The following is a 16,511-nucleotide window of genomic DNA, read 5'->3' as shown; positions in this document are numbered from 1 at the left end:
TTTTACGGCTCTCAAAACTGTGAGTTTGTGTTTGCAGAGATAACATGCTTCTTCACAGCAAAAACGTTATAAAATAAACATACAGAGTTACTCCACAAGTCTTGGGAGCTTTGTGTGTATTGCCTGAGGTTTATCATGTTATTCTCTCCCTCGAGGAGAAAATCTATAATGGCAGCAGAATGTAGAAGAGACCCAGTTTGGGAATATTTTTAATGAAGTTCCTCTACCTGAGGGTAAGGCAGGCATGTATGCAAGATGCAAACACTGCAATAGGAAAATGCATATCCTGGTGGCCTCACAATAAGTACATAAATATTTATATATTTCTAACAATATAACCAAATCAGTAATGCCTTGATAAACTGTAAAATTAACCTGAAAAGTTATTATTCTACACTTGAAACTTTCATCTGGAAGCTCAGGTTACAAGTGTGACCAAAGTGGTAATTTAGCACCTTCACCAGGCTAGGTTACTGACACCCTACTTGTCATACCCTGACCTAGCCAGTGATCCATGCAATGGTCACCTCCAGATTAGACTACTGCAACTCATTTTATGCTAGAGTGAGACTGCCCCAGAAAACCCAACTGGTTCAAAATACAGTTGCCAGATACTTATGGTGACCTCATGGCATATGCACATCCACCCAGTGCTCCACCAGCTACATTGACTTCCAGTGGAGTACTGAATCAGGTTCAAGGTTTTGAAGTTAACCCAGAAGAACACTTCACTCTATGGAGAACAACTTACTGGTGAGACCCAGCCCAAAAGTCATTCAACTGTCCTCAAAAAGGGTCAGAGCTGGCCCTAGCCTAGTGGAATACCCTGTCAAATGAGACCCAGGCCCTGTGGGGCCTATCACAGTTTCACAGGGCCTGCATGACAGAGCTATTTTGCCAGACCTGCAGTTGAGGGCAGCAACAAGATTCCTGCGGAACTGGCCTCCCCTCTGCTTCTCTCTACTTCCTCCCTTTTATTTTATTTAGAACAGATGAAAGCATCATTGGGAAATTGATCTAAATTGTTGATTTTGTCAAACTAATTAATATGTCATTAATATGCTGTACACCATTCTGAGCCTTTTTGGGGAGCCCATTTGGGGAAGGCCAGTCTATAAAACAAATTATAAATAAATATGATACCAGCAAGATTGAGTCTTTAAGTCAAAAACCATGATTTAATTCTAGTCTTATTGACTAGCTTTTTAAATTGTGATTTTAATTGATTTGATTTCAATTGATTTGAATTAAATGGTTTTAATCTGACATAATTTTTAACGTTTTTATGCTGTACACCATCCTGAGTTCTTTTGGGGGAGGGCAGTTTAAAAATCAAATATATAAATAAAGAAATCCCTCCTAGCAGTGCCTAAACATTTTACCTCCTCTCCAAGATTACACAGTTCCTCACATGCACACAAGCGCACACACAGGTAGCAGTAGAGGATTCAAGGAACAGATGGATGACCTATCCATGTGCATCTCTCAGTCCCTTGACCTGAATTATTTTTTAAAATATGGCTGTAAGCCAAGTCCTTCAAAAAAAAATTCAATAAAAAAGCCAAATCCCCATACTAATTTATGGTGATTTTTTGGCTTTTTTCAAAATTTGTTTTTAAAAACTTGGATCTATTAAACCCTATGGGAAATCTTTCCAGGGCCGTGAGGAGGCTGTTAAAAAGGTAAAGCCACCAAATGTATAGTGTAGAAGCAGGTGACACCTTAGAAGAACATCTAAATTTGGAAAGACTAGATTAGGGAGTCCCATAAAATTAGACACACATACCCCCTCCCAAGCCAATCTTTACCAAACTTGAGGGGTTCGTGCAAAGAAAGTCACTCGCAGCTATGATACAATTTTGGTGCCTCTAGCTAAAAAAAACACAGTTCCCCTAGAGAACCAGAAAGATCTGCCAGAGAATAACATGGAGTAGAGCTCTTTAAAAATTAAAGACCATGGCTCTATATTAGTTGAGAGCCTTTATGGTGCTCTGCAGGGGCAGGTTTTGAGGCAGAGGCACCAAATTTTCAGCTTAGCTTCTGGTGACACTCTTTACATGATCCCCTGTGGATGGTGAAGATTGGGTCAGAGGGTTCAACTTTATTGGCCCCTATTCTTTCTCAACTCGAGGACCCATAAAATTGGACTCGGTGACCCAACCACCAAACCTGGAGGTTCTTGTAAGGAAAGGAACAAGTAGCTGGGCTGAATATCTTGTGCCTCTACCATGAAAAACAATTTCCCTAGAGCCCCACAAAGATTTCCTAAAATTGAGCCAAAATAGTCAGCTTTTTTCAGCTTTTGACTTTGTTTAAATGGTTCCGTTTTGGTTTCAGCTGGAGAAAACTAGTAAAGCGAAAATAGCATTTTTCCAGCTTTGTTTCAAGATATTGGCATGCACACCCTAAAGCCAGCCCAGAACATCATATTCCTAAACATAATGGGGTTGTTAGCACAGCTTTCTCAGTAGTAGTCCATGCTCACTGGAACCCAGGTTTGAGGTAAAGGAAGATATTGCCTCATGTTGAAAGCTGACACATTTTTAAAAGACAAAAAGACACTCAAATTTTAGAACCTGTCTTTTCAACACACATTTGGCATAGAAGAGTGCAATATCATAAAGTGTTATCTTCCATCTCAGCTGCCTCATTTGGAAGAGGGAATTCATGTTACAGGCAAGAACTATTGCTCTTTATTGCACTTTCCACACTGTGACTTCTAAAATGGGACTTAAGTATAATGCAGTTAAGTCCATTCTAACCTAATACAAGACTGATAAGAATCGACTTATTAAAAATAGGTTTAGTTTTTTTCAAAAAAATCAAGTATACATCTCTTATGAAAAATAGCCAGGTTTAAGATTAAGACTAAATACATTTCATGCTAAAATTCACACTCCACCTTTAATACCAAATCATTTATCAGACAGGCTGTATTAAGGGATGTTTTTCAATGCAGAAAAAGAGGCAGAATTATTTGACTTCTTGTTTGGCATTAAATATTATATGTGTATACATCCAATATTATCAGGATCATGCACAAAGCTCATTCTTGTCCCCCCAATTGGCCATGCTGGCAGGAACTGATGGGAATTGTAGTCCATGAACATCTGGAGGGCCATAGGTTTGCCACCACGGCCCTAGTCTATGCTATTCAATTGCCTGATCTCTAGAATGCATCCAGTTCTCAAATTATGTATAGTTATGACTACCACATCAAATAGCATGGATATCATAGATATTGTTCTTATAGAAAATTTCAATATTACCCAGAAAATACTATCCCTTGTTTCAGGGATATTATAGACTTTTTGGATTCAATCTTATGCATGTCGACTTGGAAGGCCAATTTTGTTCATTGGATTATGCTCCCAAGTGGCTATGCATAAGATTATAGAACTGGCCTTCAGTGAACTGATCTTGGTTAGTATCTTGAATACAGAGACAATCAAAGAGAAATTGAAAGGTATTATATAAATGAATACATTCCCTCTATAAAGAGAGGTCATTCTGCACGCGGTGCATACAGGCTGCATTACTAAAGGCTTTATGCCTCTACATTATATAAAGTTCCCATTAAGTACAAATGTGTTTTAACTATAACAGCAACCAGGTGACTGACATGAATGTTTTTTCAGGAAATGCGTCAAAATCAAAGTGGAACTCAAATTTAGCTTCTGCCTGCAGCAAAACAATGTATGGGAGAACAAACTCAGGACCATTTACAGAATAAAGTAAGCACATATACCACACTTTTAGCTATTCTGAAAGATTTTGAAGGACACTGTTTTGAAACACAACACTGAAAAACATGACTGTTTGGATGTGCCTTTCTGGTAATCTGAAGAAAATTTTATACAGCAGAAAGCTATTGCATGCTTTCAAACACATAAATTCTTCCACATTTCTGTCTCATTGGGATAAAATACAGACCACTTTATCACATATGAAGAAAACCTCAAATATGATTTTTCTAAGTGGATATCACATAACATTGATGAAAAGGAGTGTTGCTTGGAATGATCCAGGAGATACCCAAAACAAATTTTATTTCGCCAATTAGACAAACCATGCTCTACTTCAGTACTTCCACCTACAATAAAGGAGTAATGCTGGCCTATCTTACAGGGCTGTAAAGCAGCATAAGTGGAGCATTTGGAACTCTGAAAATACAACATCCAAGCTAAACTCTATTAAATATCTAAGATTAAGCGTAGTGAAATTTACCAAAGAACCAGTTAAGCTAAATAGCGGACTACACCAGGGTCTTCTAGTATTTAGGAATGATAATCCAAAAGGGCAAAATACTGTGTGGAGTACACTTTCCATGAAGTGTTGTAATGCAGGTTCACAGTCCAACAGTGGACAGCACCTTTGCCATCAAGTGTATGCGGTAAGTATGGTAAATAGTCAGTGATAGCTCTGAATACTGAAGTTACACAGATGCTTGAAATGAAAAGAACCTCTTCACTTACTGAAGAGACATGAAATGAATCATCCTGGATCTTTGTGGTGAACAGAGATCAGTGATCCTACAATGCAGCTCTTGCACAGCAACAACAAAGTATACTTGAAGGCAACATAGTCTTTAAGATCATACCGCAGGAAAAAAGCTTCCTTTGAATATATCCCACTCTGAACATCTTACAGTTATTTAATGATAAGCAATACTTAGCATAAAATGAGCCAAAAGTTTGGAATAGTTTCTTTCAATTTTAAATTTCTTAATTCCAACTTAATGAGCCTCTTGTTTTCTAGAACTAAATCCAAATGAACCTGTACTTTTGATTGGCAACTCTGTTACTATCTTCTATTCACACAAAATAACTACTTGAAGAAATACAATTTTCTGTTAGAAACTGCAAGTATTAAACAAAAGTTGTGAAAGTCAAAGAACAGAACATTAACACAACACCAATACTTAGAACGTTATAGCCCTGCTCGAAAAATGCTGGTTGCCCTAACCTTGTCATATAGCTGTTGACAATGTGAAAGTAACCAACATTAGTTTATTAAGAATTTGGAATTCCAGAAGCTATTCTAGGTATACAATGACCAATGCTTAAAAGCAAGTGAAAGGCACTACACAGATCCAAAAAGGAGCCACACTTATTGCCAGAAATGTTATATTTATCTATGGGAAACACTAAAGAAGAACCTGAACACTTCAAACATTTGGGAATTCTAATTTTCACTTCAAGTCCTGTAATACAAGACATTTTTTAGTAGTACAACTCAGAACCTTTTGTTTTATATATTATCATATGGAATTACAAAGACACTACGTAAAAATCACCCCAATTAAGTATAATCCTTTGAGAGTTTGTATCTGCCTGACCCAGCAAGCTCCATCTGTAAGGGACAAAACAACACACATTCGCTGATGTCCCAGACAGTATCAGCATACACAGCTATGTAATTCTTGGGGAAACAAACCTAAACTTGCCCTAAGTCTATTGTTTGGCTTTCTGGCTCGCACTGAGGCTAATTCACAGTTAAGTCTACCTGCAATACTTAGAATGTTATAGTCCTGCTCGACAAATGCTGGTTGCCTTAACCTTGTCCCCAGTTAAATACAATCCTTTGAGAGTTTGTATCTGCCAGGCCCAGCAAGCTCCATCTGTAAGGGACAAAACGACACACATTCGCTGATGTCCCAGACAGTATCAACATACACAGCTGTGTAATTCCTGGGAAAACAAACCTAAACTTGCCCTAAGTCTATTGTTCCATTTTCTGGTTCACACTGAGGCTAATTCACAGTTAAGTCTACCTGGAAGTACACAACGTGGAATTTTTCAACCATGGAGATAACCGAATTCTGCACTGCATATCTCTGCCAAGCAGACAGAGAGGATTCTGGATTTCTAACTCAGGAACTACTGCTTCTTATTATGGTTATTCATAAAGCAAGCAAGTATAAACATCTCCTAAAGGGAAAAAAACAAAGCCCAAAATACCATTTTTGTTATTTTCCTGACAGCAATTCTATGTTCTCATGTTAAGTAAACCCATATGTTCTCATCCAAGGGGATTCTAAGTTAACCTCACCATACCTCAATGTATTTTGAGCAAACTGCTAAAAAATATTATCCCTTGGCAAGGAAAGGTAGGGAGTTGAGTTAGAACTGACAGTTATAATGTGATACATCCACTGGATCGTTTAACTGAAGCTCAAATTCTGAGTTGCAATTGTTCTCACAATTTGTGAGTCCAACTCCTTTATGTAGTATGATGTTTAGGGTGCATTGAGTCTCAGCAGTAAAGCAAAAGGAGCTCAACAACCATCTAATCTAATTTACCAAATGATCCCTGTGCTAAGACCTCTCCAACAAATGCCAAGGTCATCACACTAATCTTTCCAAAAATAAAGCTCAACTAGCACAGACATTAATACATGATGGGTAGGAACAACCCAACAGAAGTCTTATTGGATCATATGAACAAACCATTCACACCACCACCATCCATTTCCCCATAGAAGCCTAGAAGGCCCACAGTGGGGGCATACAAAACAAAGCCTCCCCCTACTGAAGTCATCCATTGTTTCCAAATATACTGGTCCTATTTAGCCATTACAGGTAGAAGCCACTGATGGACCTGCCCTCTAGGAATCTACCTAGCTGCTCTTTTCAAGCCATCAGCTTTTACCATCACCACAAACTCAAGAGAGTTTCAAAAGACAACTTATATGTTTTGCAGAAAATACTAAGTAGTCCTGAATCAACACTAGATTCATTAGGGCCCCAGAGTTCTATTACTGCAAAAGAGGGGAAAGAGTTCTCTCTATCCCTCAAACTACTTGCGCTGTTCTTACAATGAAACTGTTCCAACCAACTAATCAATTCTGCTGCGACTTTCAGAACTTTTTCCAACTTTAAGATATCCCGTTTAAATGAGGTGGCTGGGATGTACAAAATATTTCAGATGCCACCAGCAACGCTCTCCTAGGGCATTACAATACAAGCCCTTTTATTTCAGCCCTTTTCCCAATTATTCCTAAACACAGAATTTGCCTTTCTCACCATAGCCACATACTTTGTTGACATTCTCCATGAGCTATCTTATCACAACCCCAAGATGTCTTTCATTAGTCACCACAAGTTCAAACACTATCAGTTCTATATGTAAAGACAGTATACTTTGTACATTGCAAAGAAAGCTCAATGGAAATAGATGGCAATGTAATTAACCTGCATTCCAAGGTACAATAACGTTCCCCAAAGCAGTTTTTGTGAAGCCAAATACACTGAAAATCACTGCATTTTCCTCAGATACACTTTCCATAGAGTCCAGTGATCATGACTTTTAAATGTTCATACTAAAGAACCAAGTAGAAAGCTTCTAATACTGATGTACTAATCAACACTTCACATTCATCTGCACTATCATATCACTATTGGCATGAAGAGTATTTATAGCTACACAGTTAAAGGGCGGCAAGATGCATTTCCCACAGCAAACTATGCAACACACATACTTATTTTCCTACATCACCTATTGTGAGATTGAAAATGTTAATTCAAAGTTCAAAGCAATATTTACTGCTGATGAAAGGAAAGAATCACAAGTTTACCCATTAGTTTCAACTTAGTTCCATCTTGTTCAATACAGCATTCCATCTAAGGCAAACAGAATAGATTTTTACCATAAGAAAGCTTTATCCAATTGAGATGCAAACTTCTTCAAGCATAGAATTCATGTCTCCTAAGTCTACAGTTACTTATCGAAAGGAGAACAGCAAATTGTTTGCTGTTCTTTGTCAGCAAATTCTCCCTCTTATCTTGGTTTGCCCCTAAATAATTCCCAAGTGTAAGAGTGCACTTGGCTTACATGCCTCACACAATTCAGATGTATAATGGGAGGGTGGGATAACAATTCAGATGTATAATGGGAGGGTGGGATGTTGAGAATAGGCCCAGGATTTTCACATTGCCCCAACTTTTTAGTTAGCTACAAGCAATAGACAAGAGGCAATCATAGTGCAAACTGTGAACAGGGAATTAGGGAAACCTAATTTTAAACTACTAGTTTATAACTTGTAATTTTATTATTGCTTTAAACATGTGTGCTATCTGTCCCAAGCCCAGTCTCTAGCTAGGGAGTGAGGGATATGAAATTGAATTAAATAAATGCAAAGCTTAATTACTTTGGGCTGGTTATATTTTCATAATCTAACGTATTGCACAGGACTGTTGCCAAAATGTGGCTATTCTAGGCTTCCCGGAAATTAGAGCAGAATATCAATACAAGAAACAAACAGAATGAAGTCATACCACTACATGACAAATAAGGCACTTTAACACTCATGCAGAGACTCCATTTAAGACTCGTGAAACTTTCCCTACATGCCAGCACCTCTGAAAAGTGAAGAGAGATAGGGTGGCCCCCTAGAAAGCAGCTTACAGGCAAATCTGGACCACATTCCCTACTACAACCTCATAAGAACACCACAGTTTCAAAAGTCATACATGTCCCCTGTCCAGAAAACCCGCTGTTCTAATCACGGTTTCCCAACAGCCAGGCCAAATCTCACATTCTGGGACTCTCTTATCACCAAGTATGCAGAGCTGAGTGTAACACTGGACCCTGTCCCAGGGCTGGCCTACACTAACCCTACCCAACACAAGAACTCTCAGGCACCCTTGAGCTCTTTCAACGCCAAGCAAGAGGCAGCTCTCTTCCTAGGGTAGCTGAAATCCTATGCACATTTCCTTGAAAACTTATCCCTTTAGATCCTAGTACGAGTTACATCCGAGTAAGCATGAGCAGAAACGGGATGGTGGGGGGCGGGCGAAGGAAGCTTGGTACGACCTTCTTGGGCTAGCGGTGGCTCCACTGGAGCAGGTTGCCCCTTTTCTTCCTCCCAAATACGTCCTCTTCTTCCTCAGTCCGCCGCCTTCCGCGTCTTTATCTCCAGGCCCGCAATTACCGCGTCAGCATTTCTGCCTTGCGAGTTCCCACTTGCACGAGTGAATCTAATCCCCCCCCCGGTCAGTTTCCTCTCCTTTCCGCTAATGGGGAGGGGAGGGGAGGGGAGGGGAGGGGAGGGGAGGGCGGCAGTTGACCCTCGCAGCCGATGTGGCGTCCACCTTCCCACTCACCTGGGGGAAGGAGCTCTCGCGGTGGGGGTTCTTGGGGTGGTCGAAGTGGCCCCGATCCAGCATCAAGTAGAGCGAGAAGATCACCACGCAGAAGATCGCGCTGCCAAAGACGGTGAACTGCCGGCTCAGCTTCATCTCCCCGCCCGTCCACGAGGAGGAAGAGGAGGTTGCAGAAGAAGCGCCCCGCACCGCTCCCGGCCGCCGCTCCGGCTCCAACTAAACTTCTGGGCACGCTGGCGAGGAGTCCCGGACCCGCCGCCTGGCCGCAGCTCGGCTGCTCAGGCGAAGACTCCCTCCCGGGCCCGCTGGCAGCAAGCGGGGCCGGGACAGTGGGACCTACCCACTTCCTCCCGGGTCTCCCCCCACCCGGCCCCAAGTGCCTCCCGCCCCGGCCCAGGCAGGCTCCAGCAAACCCGGTTGGGCAAGACCCAACGGCCGACGCCTGGCTGAAGAGTCGCGGTTGAGTTTCCGGGAACTAAGCAGGCTCCACTTTCGCTTCCCCGGCGCAGAAGGCGGCAGCCGGAGCCGGCGAAGGGCAAGCAGCCCCTGCCCGAGCCCTCCCCCCCTCCCCCCGCAAAGCGGAGCTGGCGGGAGGCACAAGGGAGCGAGCGAGAGACCGGCCCGCGGGTGCAGCAGCAGCGGTGGCAATAGCGGCTACTGCTGCCGAGGCTGCCGCCGGAGACTGGCGCGCTCCGCCTCCCGCACGCAGAGTAGGCGGCTCCTCCTGGCTACAACGCGCCGCCCGCTTGTGACACAGCGCCGCCGCGGGTAGAGGGAGGTGAGGCGCGCCGCGGTTGGCCGCTGGTGTGGGTGCCTCCGCCGCGCCGCGTTGCTGGACTGCCGCGTTGTTCCCCAGCGCCGGCTACGCTGCTAGACGAGGCTGCGTTGCCCAGAGACACGGGGCGGGGGAGCGGGGCCTCTGGGCAAGCTATCTGCGGGGGCGGGGGGACAGGGATTCTTTTTCCGCTTCCCCTTGGGTTTAACATCTGCAGCAAGGCCGGTCCTAAAAAATAAGGGGAGGGGGGCTTTGTTCCCAAGTAAGCTAGTCGGGACTGCAGCCTTCAATGAAGAAAAAAAAAGCGAGCCTTGATAACGCTTGACTGGGGAGGAGAATGCTGCTTTTGTTTTTTGGAGAGTTGAGAACGGAGCTGCAGTGACGCCTTCCCCTTTATTTCAAGGGATCTTCGGAGCTGTTCCAGCTGTTGCAAATTTCACGGCAGGTGCGGGGCGGGACTCGAGCAAGTTGGCCTAGAATTCCCGTTGGTAAACGTTAACAGGAGGAGTTGCCCGTTTGAACCTGATATTCTACTCCTTGGAAGAATCCTTCCAGCTGGTGCTTTTCCTCTTGAAAAGGTCTGTTCTTGTCGGATCAAGCCAAGGTGAAGCTGAATTTCTTCTGCAGCAGGCTTACCTTGGCATTAAGGTCCACAAGTCCGTTCCCACGGTTGCTGGAGCCGGTACTTGCTTACTGAAGAGTAAACCCAGTGAGGCTTATTCGCAAGTAAGCATAGGTAGAATTACACTCTCAAGAACTTGTGGCTTGCTTTGTCTAAAATGGATGCTTCTGTTGCCACATGCAAGTGAGTCAATATCCTGTTCCCTTCCATAGGTCAGAAATCCTTTTGCTGGGCTTCTGTTCTGCTTTCTCACCTGTAACCTCTGATCCCTCTTTCCCCAGCATGAAACATTTGCTTTCTGTATCCCAGGATTACAGGGCCTCTTTCTTAGCACAATGACAGCAAGTGAAGTTCAGAATTCAAGGCTGCTCTTTATGTTGGTTTTGTACTTTTGCTATTTGTGTGCAGAAGGAGATAACTGATTAAGAACATAAGAACTAGCCTGCTGGATCAGACCAGAGTCCATCTAGTCCAGCATTCTGCTACTCGCAGTGGCCCACCAGGTGCCTTTGGGAGCTCACATGCAGGATGTGAAAGCAATGGCCTTCTGCTGCTGCTGCTGCTCCTGAGCACCTGGTCTGCTAAGGCATTTGCAATCTGAGATCAAGGAGGATCAAGATTGGTAGCCATAAATTGACTTCTCCTCCATAAATCTGTCCAAGCCCTTTTTAAAGCTATCTAGGTTAGTGGCTATCACCACCTCCTGTGGCAGCATATTCCAAACACCAATCACACGTTGTGTGAAGAAGTGTTTCCTTTTATTAGTCCTAATTCTTTCCCCAGCATTTTTCAATATGAATGCCCCTGGTTCTAGTATTGTGAGAAAGAGAGAAAAATTTCTCTGTCAACATTTTTTCTACCCCTATACATAATTTTTTTATATAGAGCTTCAATCATATCCCCTCAGACGTCTCCTCTCCAAACTAAAAGAGTCCCAAAGCGCTGCAGCCTCTTCCTCATAAGGAAGTTGTGCTCCCAATCTCTTCAATCATCCCTCAAGGTTGCCCTTCTCTGCACTTTTTTCTATCTTCTTCTTCGAGTTATCCTTTTTTGAGATGTGGTGACCAGAACTGAACACAGTACTCCAAGCGCGCGGTCAGCATCTCACTGCTTTATTATAAGGGCATGACAATCCTTGCAGTTTTATTATCAACTCCTTTTCCTAATGATCCCCAGCATAGAGTTTGCCTTTTTCACAGCTGCCATGCATTGAGTTGACATTCCCATGGAACTATCAACTAAGACGCCCAAATCCCTTTCCTGGTCTGTGACTGATAGCACTGACCCCTGCAGCGTGTATGTGAAGTTTGGATTTTTTGCCCCTATGTGCATCACTTTACATTTAGCTACATTGAACTGCATTTGCCATTTCTTAGCCCACTCCACCTAATTTATCAAGGTCCACTTGGAGCTCTTAATCCTTTGTGGTTCTTACCACCCTACATAATTTGGTATCATCTGCAAACTTAGCCACCCTACACTACCCACCCCTACTTCCAGGTCATTTATGAATAAGCAAAGAGCACTGGTCCCCAAAAGCGGATCCTTGGGGACACCACTCCTTACATCTCTCCATTGTAGGGAAGAACTTCCCATTTATACCCACCCTCTTTTGTTTCCTGTTCCTCAACCAGTTTTTAATCCATAGGAGGATCTCTCCCCTCTTATTCCTTTCATTGCTGAGTTTTTCTCAACAGTCTCTCTGAGTGAGGAACTTTGTCAAAAAAGCCTTTGGAAATCCAAAGTAGACAATGTCCACTGGTTCCCCTTATCCACATGTCTGTTTACACCCTCAAAGAACTCTAGTAAGTTTTGTAAGACAGGACTCTGTTTCCTACAAAAAAAGCCATGCTGACTCTTTTCCTCAGCAGGTCTTCTGTTTCTTTTCTACATGTTTTATAATTTTATCTTTTAATGATAGATTCTACCTAATTTACCAGGAACAGATGTCAAACTGACTGGCTCTGTAATTTCCTGGAGTCCCCCCTAGACCCTTTCTTTAAAGATTGGTGTGACATTGGCCATCTTCCAGTCTTCAGGGATGGAGGCTGATTTTCTGGAGATAAATTGCATATTAAAGTGAGAGAAGATCAGGCAATCCTTTACATGCTTGAGCTCCTTTTAAGAACTCTTGGATGAATGCAATCTGGGGCCAGGGGATTTGGTAGCATTTAGTTTATCAGTAATGGCTGCTGCCAGAACTTCTTTTCCTTTGTCTACCACTATCTTCGCTAGTTCCATCGGATTCACCTCCTACAGAAGCTTTCTTGGTTCAGGTGCAGGAATGTTCCTCACCTCCTTCCTTGGGTGAAGACAGATGCAAAGAATTCATTCAGCTTCTCTGCAATCTCTCCTGTCATCTTTTTTAGCACACCTTTTGTTCCTTCATCATCTAACGGCCTACCGCCTTCCCTATAGCTGGCTTCCTTGCTTTTGATGTACTTGAAGAACTGTTTGTTGCTAGTCTTGATGTTCGCAGCCATGCGCTCCTTCATAATCCTTTTTTGCCTCCCTTACAGCTAACTTGCTTCTATGCCACCATTTGTGTTCTCTCTGGTATTCCTTCATCAGTTAAGTTGGACTTCCATTTTCTAAAAAAAGACATCTTTTTTTCCTAACAATTTCCTCAACCTCCCTTTGTTAACCATGGTGGCTTTCTTTTTGTGGACTGGGCGCCAGTTGCCTTTCTAACTCATGTGAACACATTCCAGCTGAGCTTTTAAGACTGTGTTTTTAAATAACCCTCCAAGCACCTTGGACATTTTTTTGACTCCTCTCTTTGATTTTCTCCCTTTCAGCTTCCTGCGCACTATCCCCTCATCTTTGAGAAATTTCCCTTTCTGAAGGCAAATGTAACTACATATTTAGTAGTTGTCACTTGTTCAGCATGCAGAGAGTACTGAATCTGACAGCATTCACAGTGGTCACTCGTTCCCCTCATCGGCTCAACAACACTGACTTCCCCGCACCAGGTCCTGGGTCCCACATAGAATTAGGATCTAGGATCACCTCTCTCCCTCTGGTTGGTCTCCTACAAACCATCTGCTCTAAGCCACAGTCATTTAGGCATATCCAGGAATGTTCTCTCCTTACTATGACCTGAACATGCATTTTTCCCAGTTTCATGGGGATAGTTAAAATCGCTTCCATTACACAATGCAGATTTTATTATTTTTTTTTGCTTTTGTTGGCCTCTCTAATTTCTTTTTTTTCCATCTCAGAATCCTCTTGTGTGACACTTTGGGTCAGGGGGACGATAATATATTCCTAATGTTAAACTATGCTTCACCCCTGGTATTGATATCCACAGTGCTTCTGTAGAGGAATCAGCTCCCCCTGCATTGTCTATTTTATGTGACACTATGCTCTCTTTGATGTAGAGGGAAACCCCACCCCCAATAATGCCTGTCCTATCCTTTTCCTGTAGAGCCTGTAATCCTGGGATAACAGTGCATCCCACTGGTTCTCCTCATTCCACCATGTCTCTGTGGATGCCCACTATATCAATGTCCCTCCTTCAAAACTCTGTACTCCAGCTCCCCCCCCATTTTAGGCCTCCAATGCTTCTACTATTGAAGTGCATAGAGACATTCTTCTGTATACTCTGTCTCTGTCCCTAACCTGGGATTTATGTGATTTTGCCCTTCTAGCCTTTTTGTAGACACTATCACTTCATCACATTGGCCATATGCTCCTCGCTTTGTATGTGGTTGATTTAGAAAAAACCTCCCTGGGCTTCTTGTCTGCATCCCCATGGACTCTGTATTCTGAACCGAAGCTTCTCACCTCAGCTCCTGGGTCGGCTTTCCCTCAAGGATCAGTTTAAAAGCTGTTCTGCCACCTTTTTTTAGCGTTGAGAGCGAGGAGCCTGGTTACTCTTTGGTTAAGATGAAGCCCGCCCCTTTTCTACAGGCCTGCCTTACTCCCAAAAGGTTCCCCAGTTCCTGGGACACAAAGCTGGAAACCCTCTTGCCTTTACACCAATTTCACCTTCTCCTCATCCATTCACATTGAGATCCTGTATCTCCGCTTGCTCTAGCTTCTCCTCGCCTCTGGGCACCGTGGAACAGGTAGCATTTCGGAGAAGGCCACCTTGGGGGTCCTGGATTTTAACCTTTTTCCTAGCAGCCTAAATTTAGCTTCCAGAACCTCCCGGCTACATTTCCCAATGTCATTGGTACCAATGTGGACCACAACTGCTGACTCCACCCCAGCACTGTCTAACAGCCTATCTAGGCGACATCCGCAACCTTCGCACCAGGCAAGCAAGTCACCATGCGGTCATCACGCCTCTCACAAACCCAACTCTCTATATTCCTAATGATCGAATCACCCACTACAAGGAGCCCCCCACCTCCCCGAGGGGTATCCTCAGTGCGAGAGGATATCTGACCACCAGCTAAGGAAGGGGTCCCATCTAAGGGAGCATCTTCCACCACCTCAGACTGGCACCCTCCGTCACCCAGACTCTCATCCTCCATGACATCTGAAGAGATGTCACCTTGGGAGTGGGACCCGGCTGCTAGGTCCCTGAAAGCCTCGTTTGTTGCCCTCTCTGCCTCTCTCAGCTTCGCCAGGTCTGCCACCTTGGCTTCAAGAGAACGCACACGTTCATTGCAGCGAGGGCACACCCATGACTTCTGCCCTAGTGGCAGATAGTCATACATGTGACACTCAGTGCAAAACACTGGAAAGCCCCCATCCCCCTGCTGGCTTCCTGCCTTCATATCTAATTTTGTTTAGATATTCAAATATTGATTTTAATTAGTGCCTCCCTGTTAAGGTTTCTATACCTTCTACTATCCCTTAAAATATGTTCTTATTTAGTAAAACACTTGCGCGCGCCGTCAGGCGCGCGCCGCTGGTTGCAGAGACTAACTGAAAAGATTTAAAAATGTGAGAAGCCCCACCCCTTCAGCACTAACTGAAAAGATTTACAAATGTGAGAAGCCCCACCCCTTCAGCAGCCTCTCCCAATCAGCAGCCCTAGGACAAGGAGAAAAAAAGAGAAACCCCCTGTTTAAAATACACTGTTTAAAAGATGTGGCTTTGAGAAAAGCCCTCTGTAAAGAAAAATCAGAGCTCCTCAGCCCTTTCTGGCCCACTTCTCAGCCCTTTCTGGCCCACTGCTGTTCTCCACTGCTCCTCTTCTCTGCTGGTTGCAGAGACTAACTGAAAAGATTGTGTTGTGTCCTGCTATTAGTCAACTGGCACTCTCTTGTAGTGCCATCCTACTTAGGTACACCCTTCTAAATCTGTTGAAGGCGGAAGGATGGAATTCTGGATGGCACAGTTCATTGCTGAAACACACCAGCTTTCACTACAGATCCATCTAATTTATTAGATACACTACTTTTCATCTATAATTTCTTAAAGTATTTTGTGTAATCCAATTAGACAAATTAGCAGCATCCTGGACCAGTGGTGGCGAACATATGGCACGGGTGCCTGAGGTGGCACTCCGAGCCCTCTCTGTGGGCATGGGCAAACAGAGTTGCCCCCCCACCATCTAGGCCGGCTTGGACCGCTGGGCTCAATTATTAGCATTAAACCTAAGAGCTAGTTTTGGGGAAGCAGTGGAGGTAACCCTCCTAAGCGCTGTTAAACCCCACTGATTTTCATGTGAAGAACTAAATAAAGCATGATCCTTTACCTGGGAGTAAGCTTGGTTGCTGGAAATGGGGCTTGCTTCTGAGTAAACCCTCCTAGGGTCGTGATTCACCCATTGGAAGAGTTGCACGGTTGCTTCAAAGCAAAGTCACCGACTACCACCAAGCTTACTCCCAAGTAACGCACGCTTCAGAGCCAACCGTTTTTTCTGAACTAAAACTTCAGTATTCAGGTTAAATTGCCACGTTGGCACTTTACGATAAATAAGTTGGTTTTGGGTTGCAATTTGGGCACTCAGTCTCGAAAAGGTTCACTATTACTGTTCTAGACTCTTGATTCCAAAACATTCACTTTTTAAATTCTCTGCTTTCCTCCTACAGCAGGAAGTTCCCTGATGCTT

General features: G+C 43.5%; 1 protein-coding gene across 1 annotated transcript in view; it reads right to left on the bottom strand.

Annotated features, from left to right (window-relative positions):
* The window catches only part of MAN2A1 (mannosidase alpha class 2A member 1), a 90,752-nt gene extending 80,992 nt beyond the window's left edge, over positions 1 to 9,760 (bottom strand). The window contains exon 1 of the mRNA XM_048503361.1: positions 9,105 to 9,760. Within this exon, the coding sequence (XP_048359318.1) occupies positions 9,105 to 9,239 (135 nt within the window). The 5' untranslated portion in view covers positions 9,240 to 9,760. The remainder of the gene's footprint in view (positions 1 to 9,104) is intronic.
* Positions 9,761 to 16,511: the final 6,751 nt, after the last annotated feature.

This window comes from Sphaerodactylus townsendi, linkage group LG07 (genome assembly GCF_021028975.2).
Source record: "Sphaerodactylus townsendi isolate TG3544 linkage group LG07, MPM_Stown_v2.3, whole genome shotgun sequence".
Taxonomy (NCBI): domain Eukaryota; kingdom Metazoa; phylum Chordata; class Lepidosauria; order Squamata; family Sphaerodactylidae; genus Sphaerodactylus; species Sphaerodactylus townsendi.
This window is presented reverse-complemented; position numbering and strand designations above follow the sequence as displayed.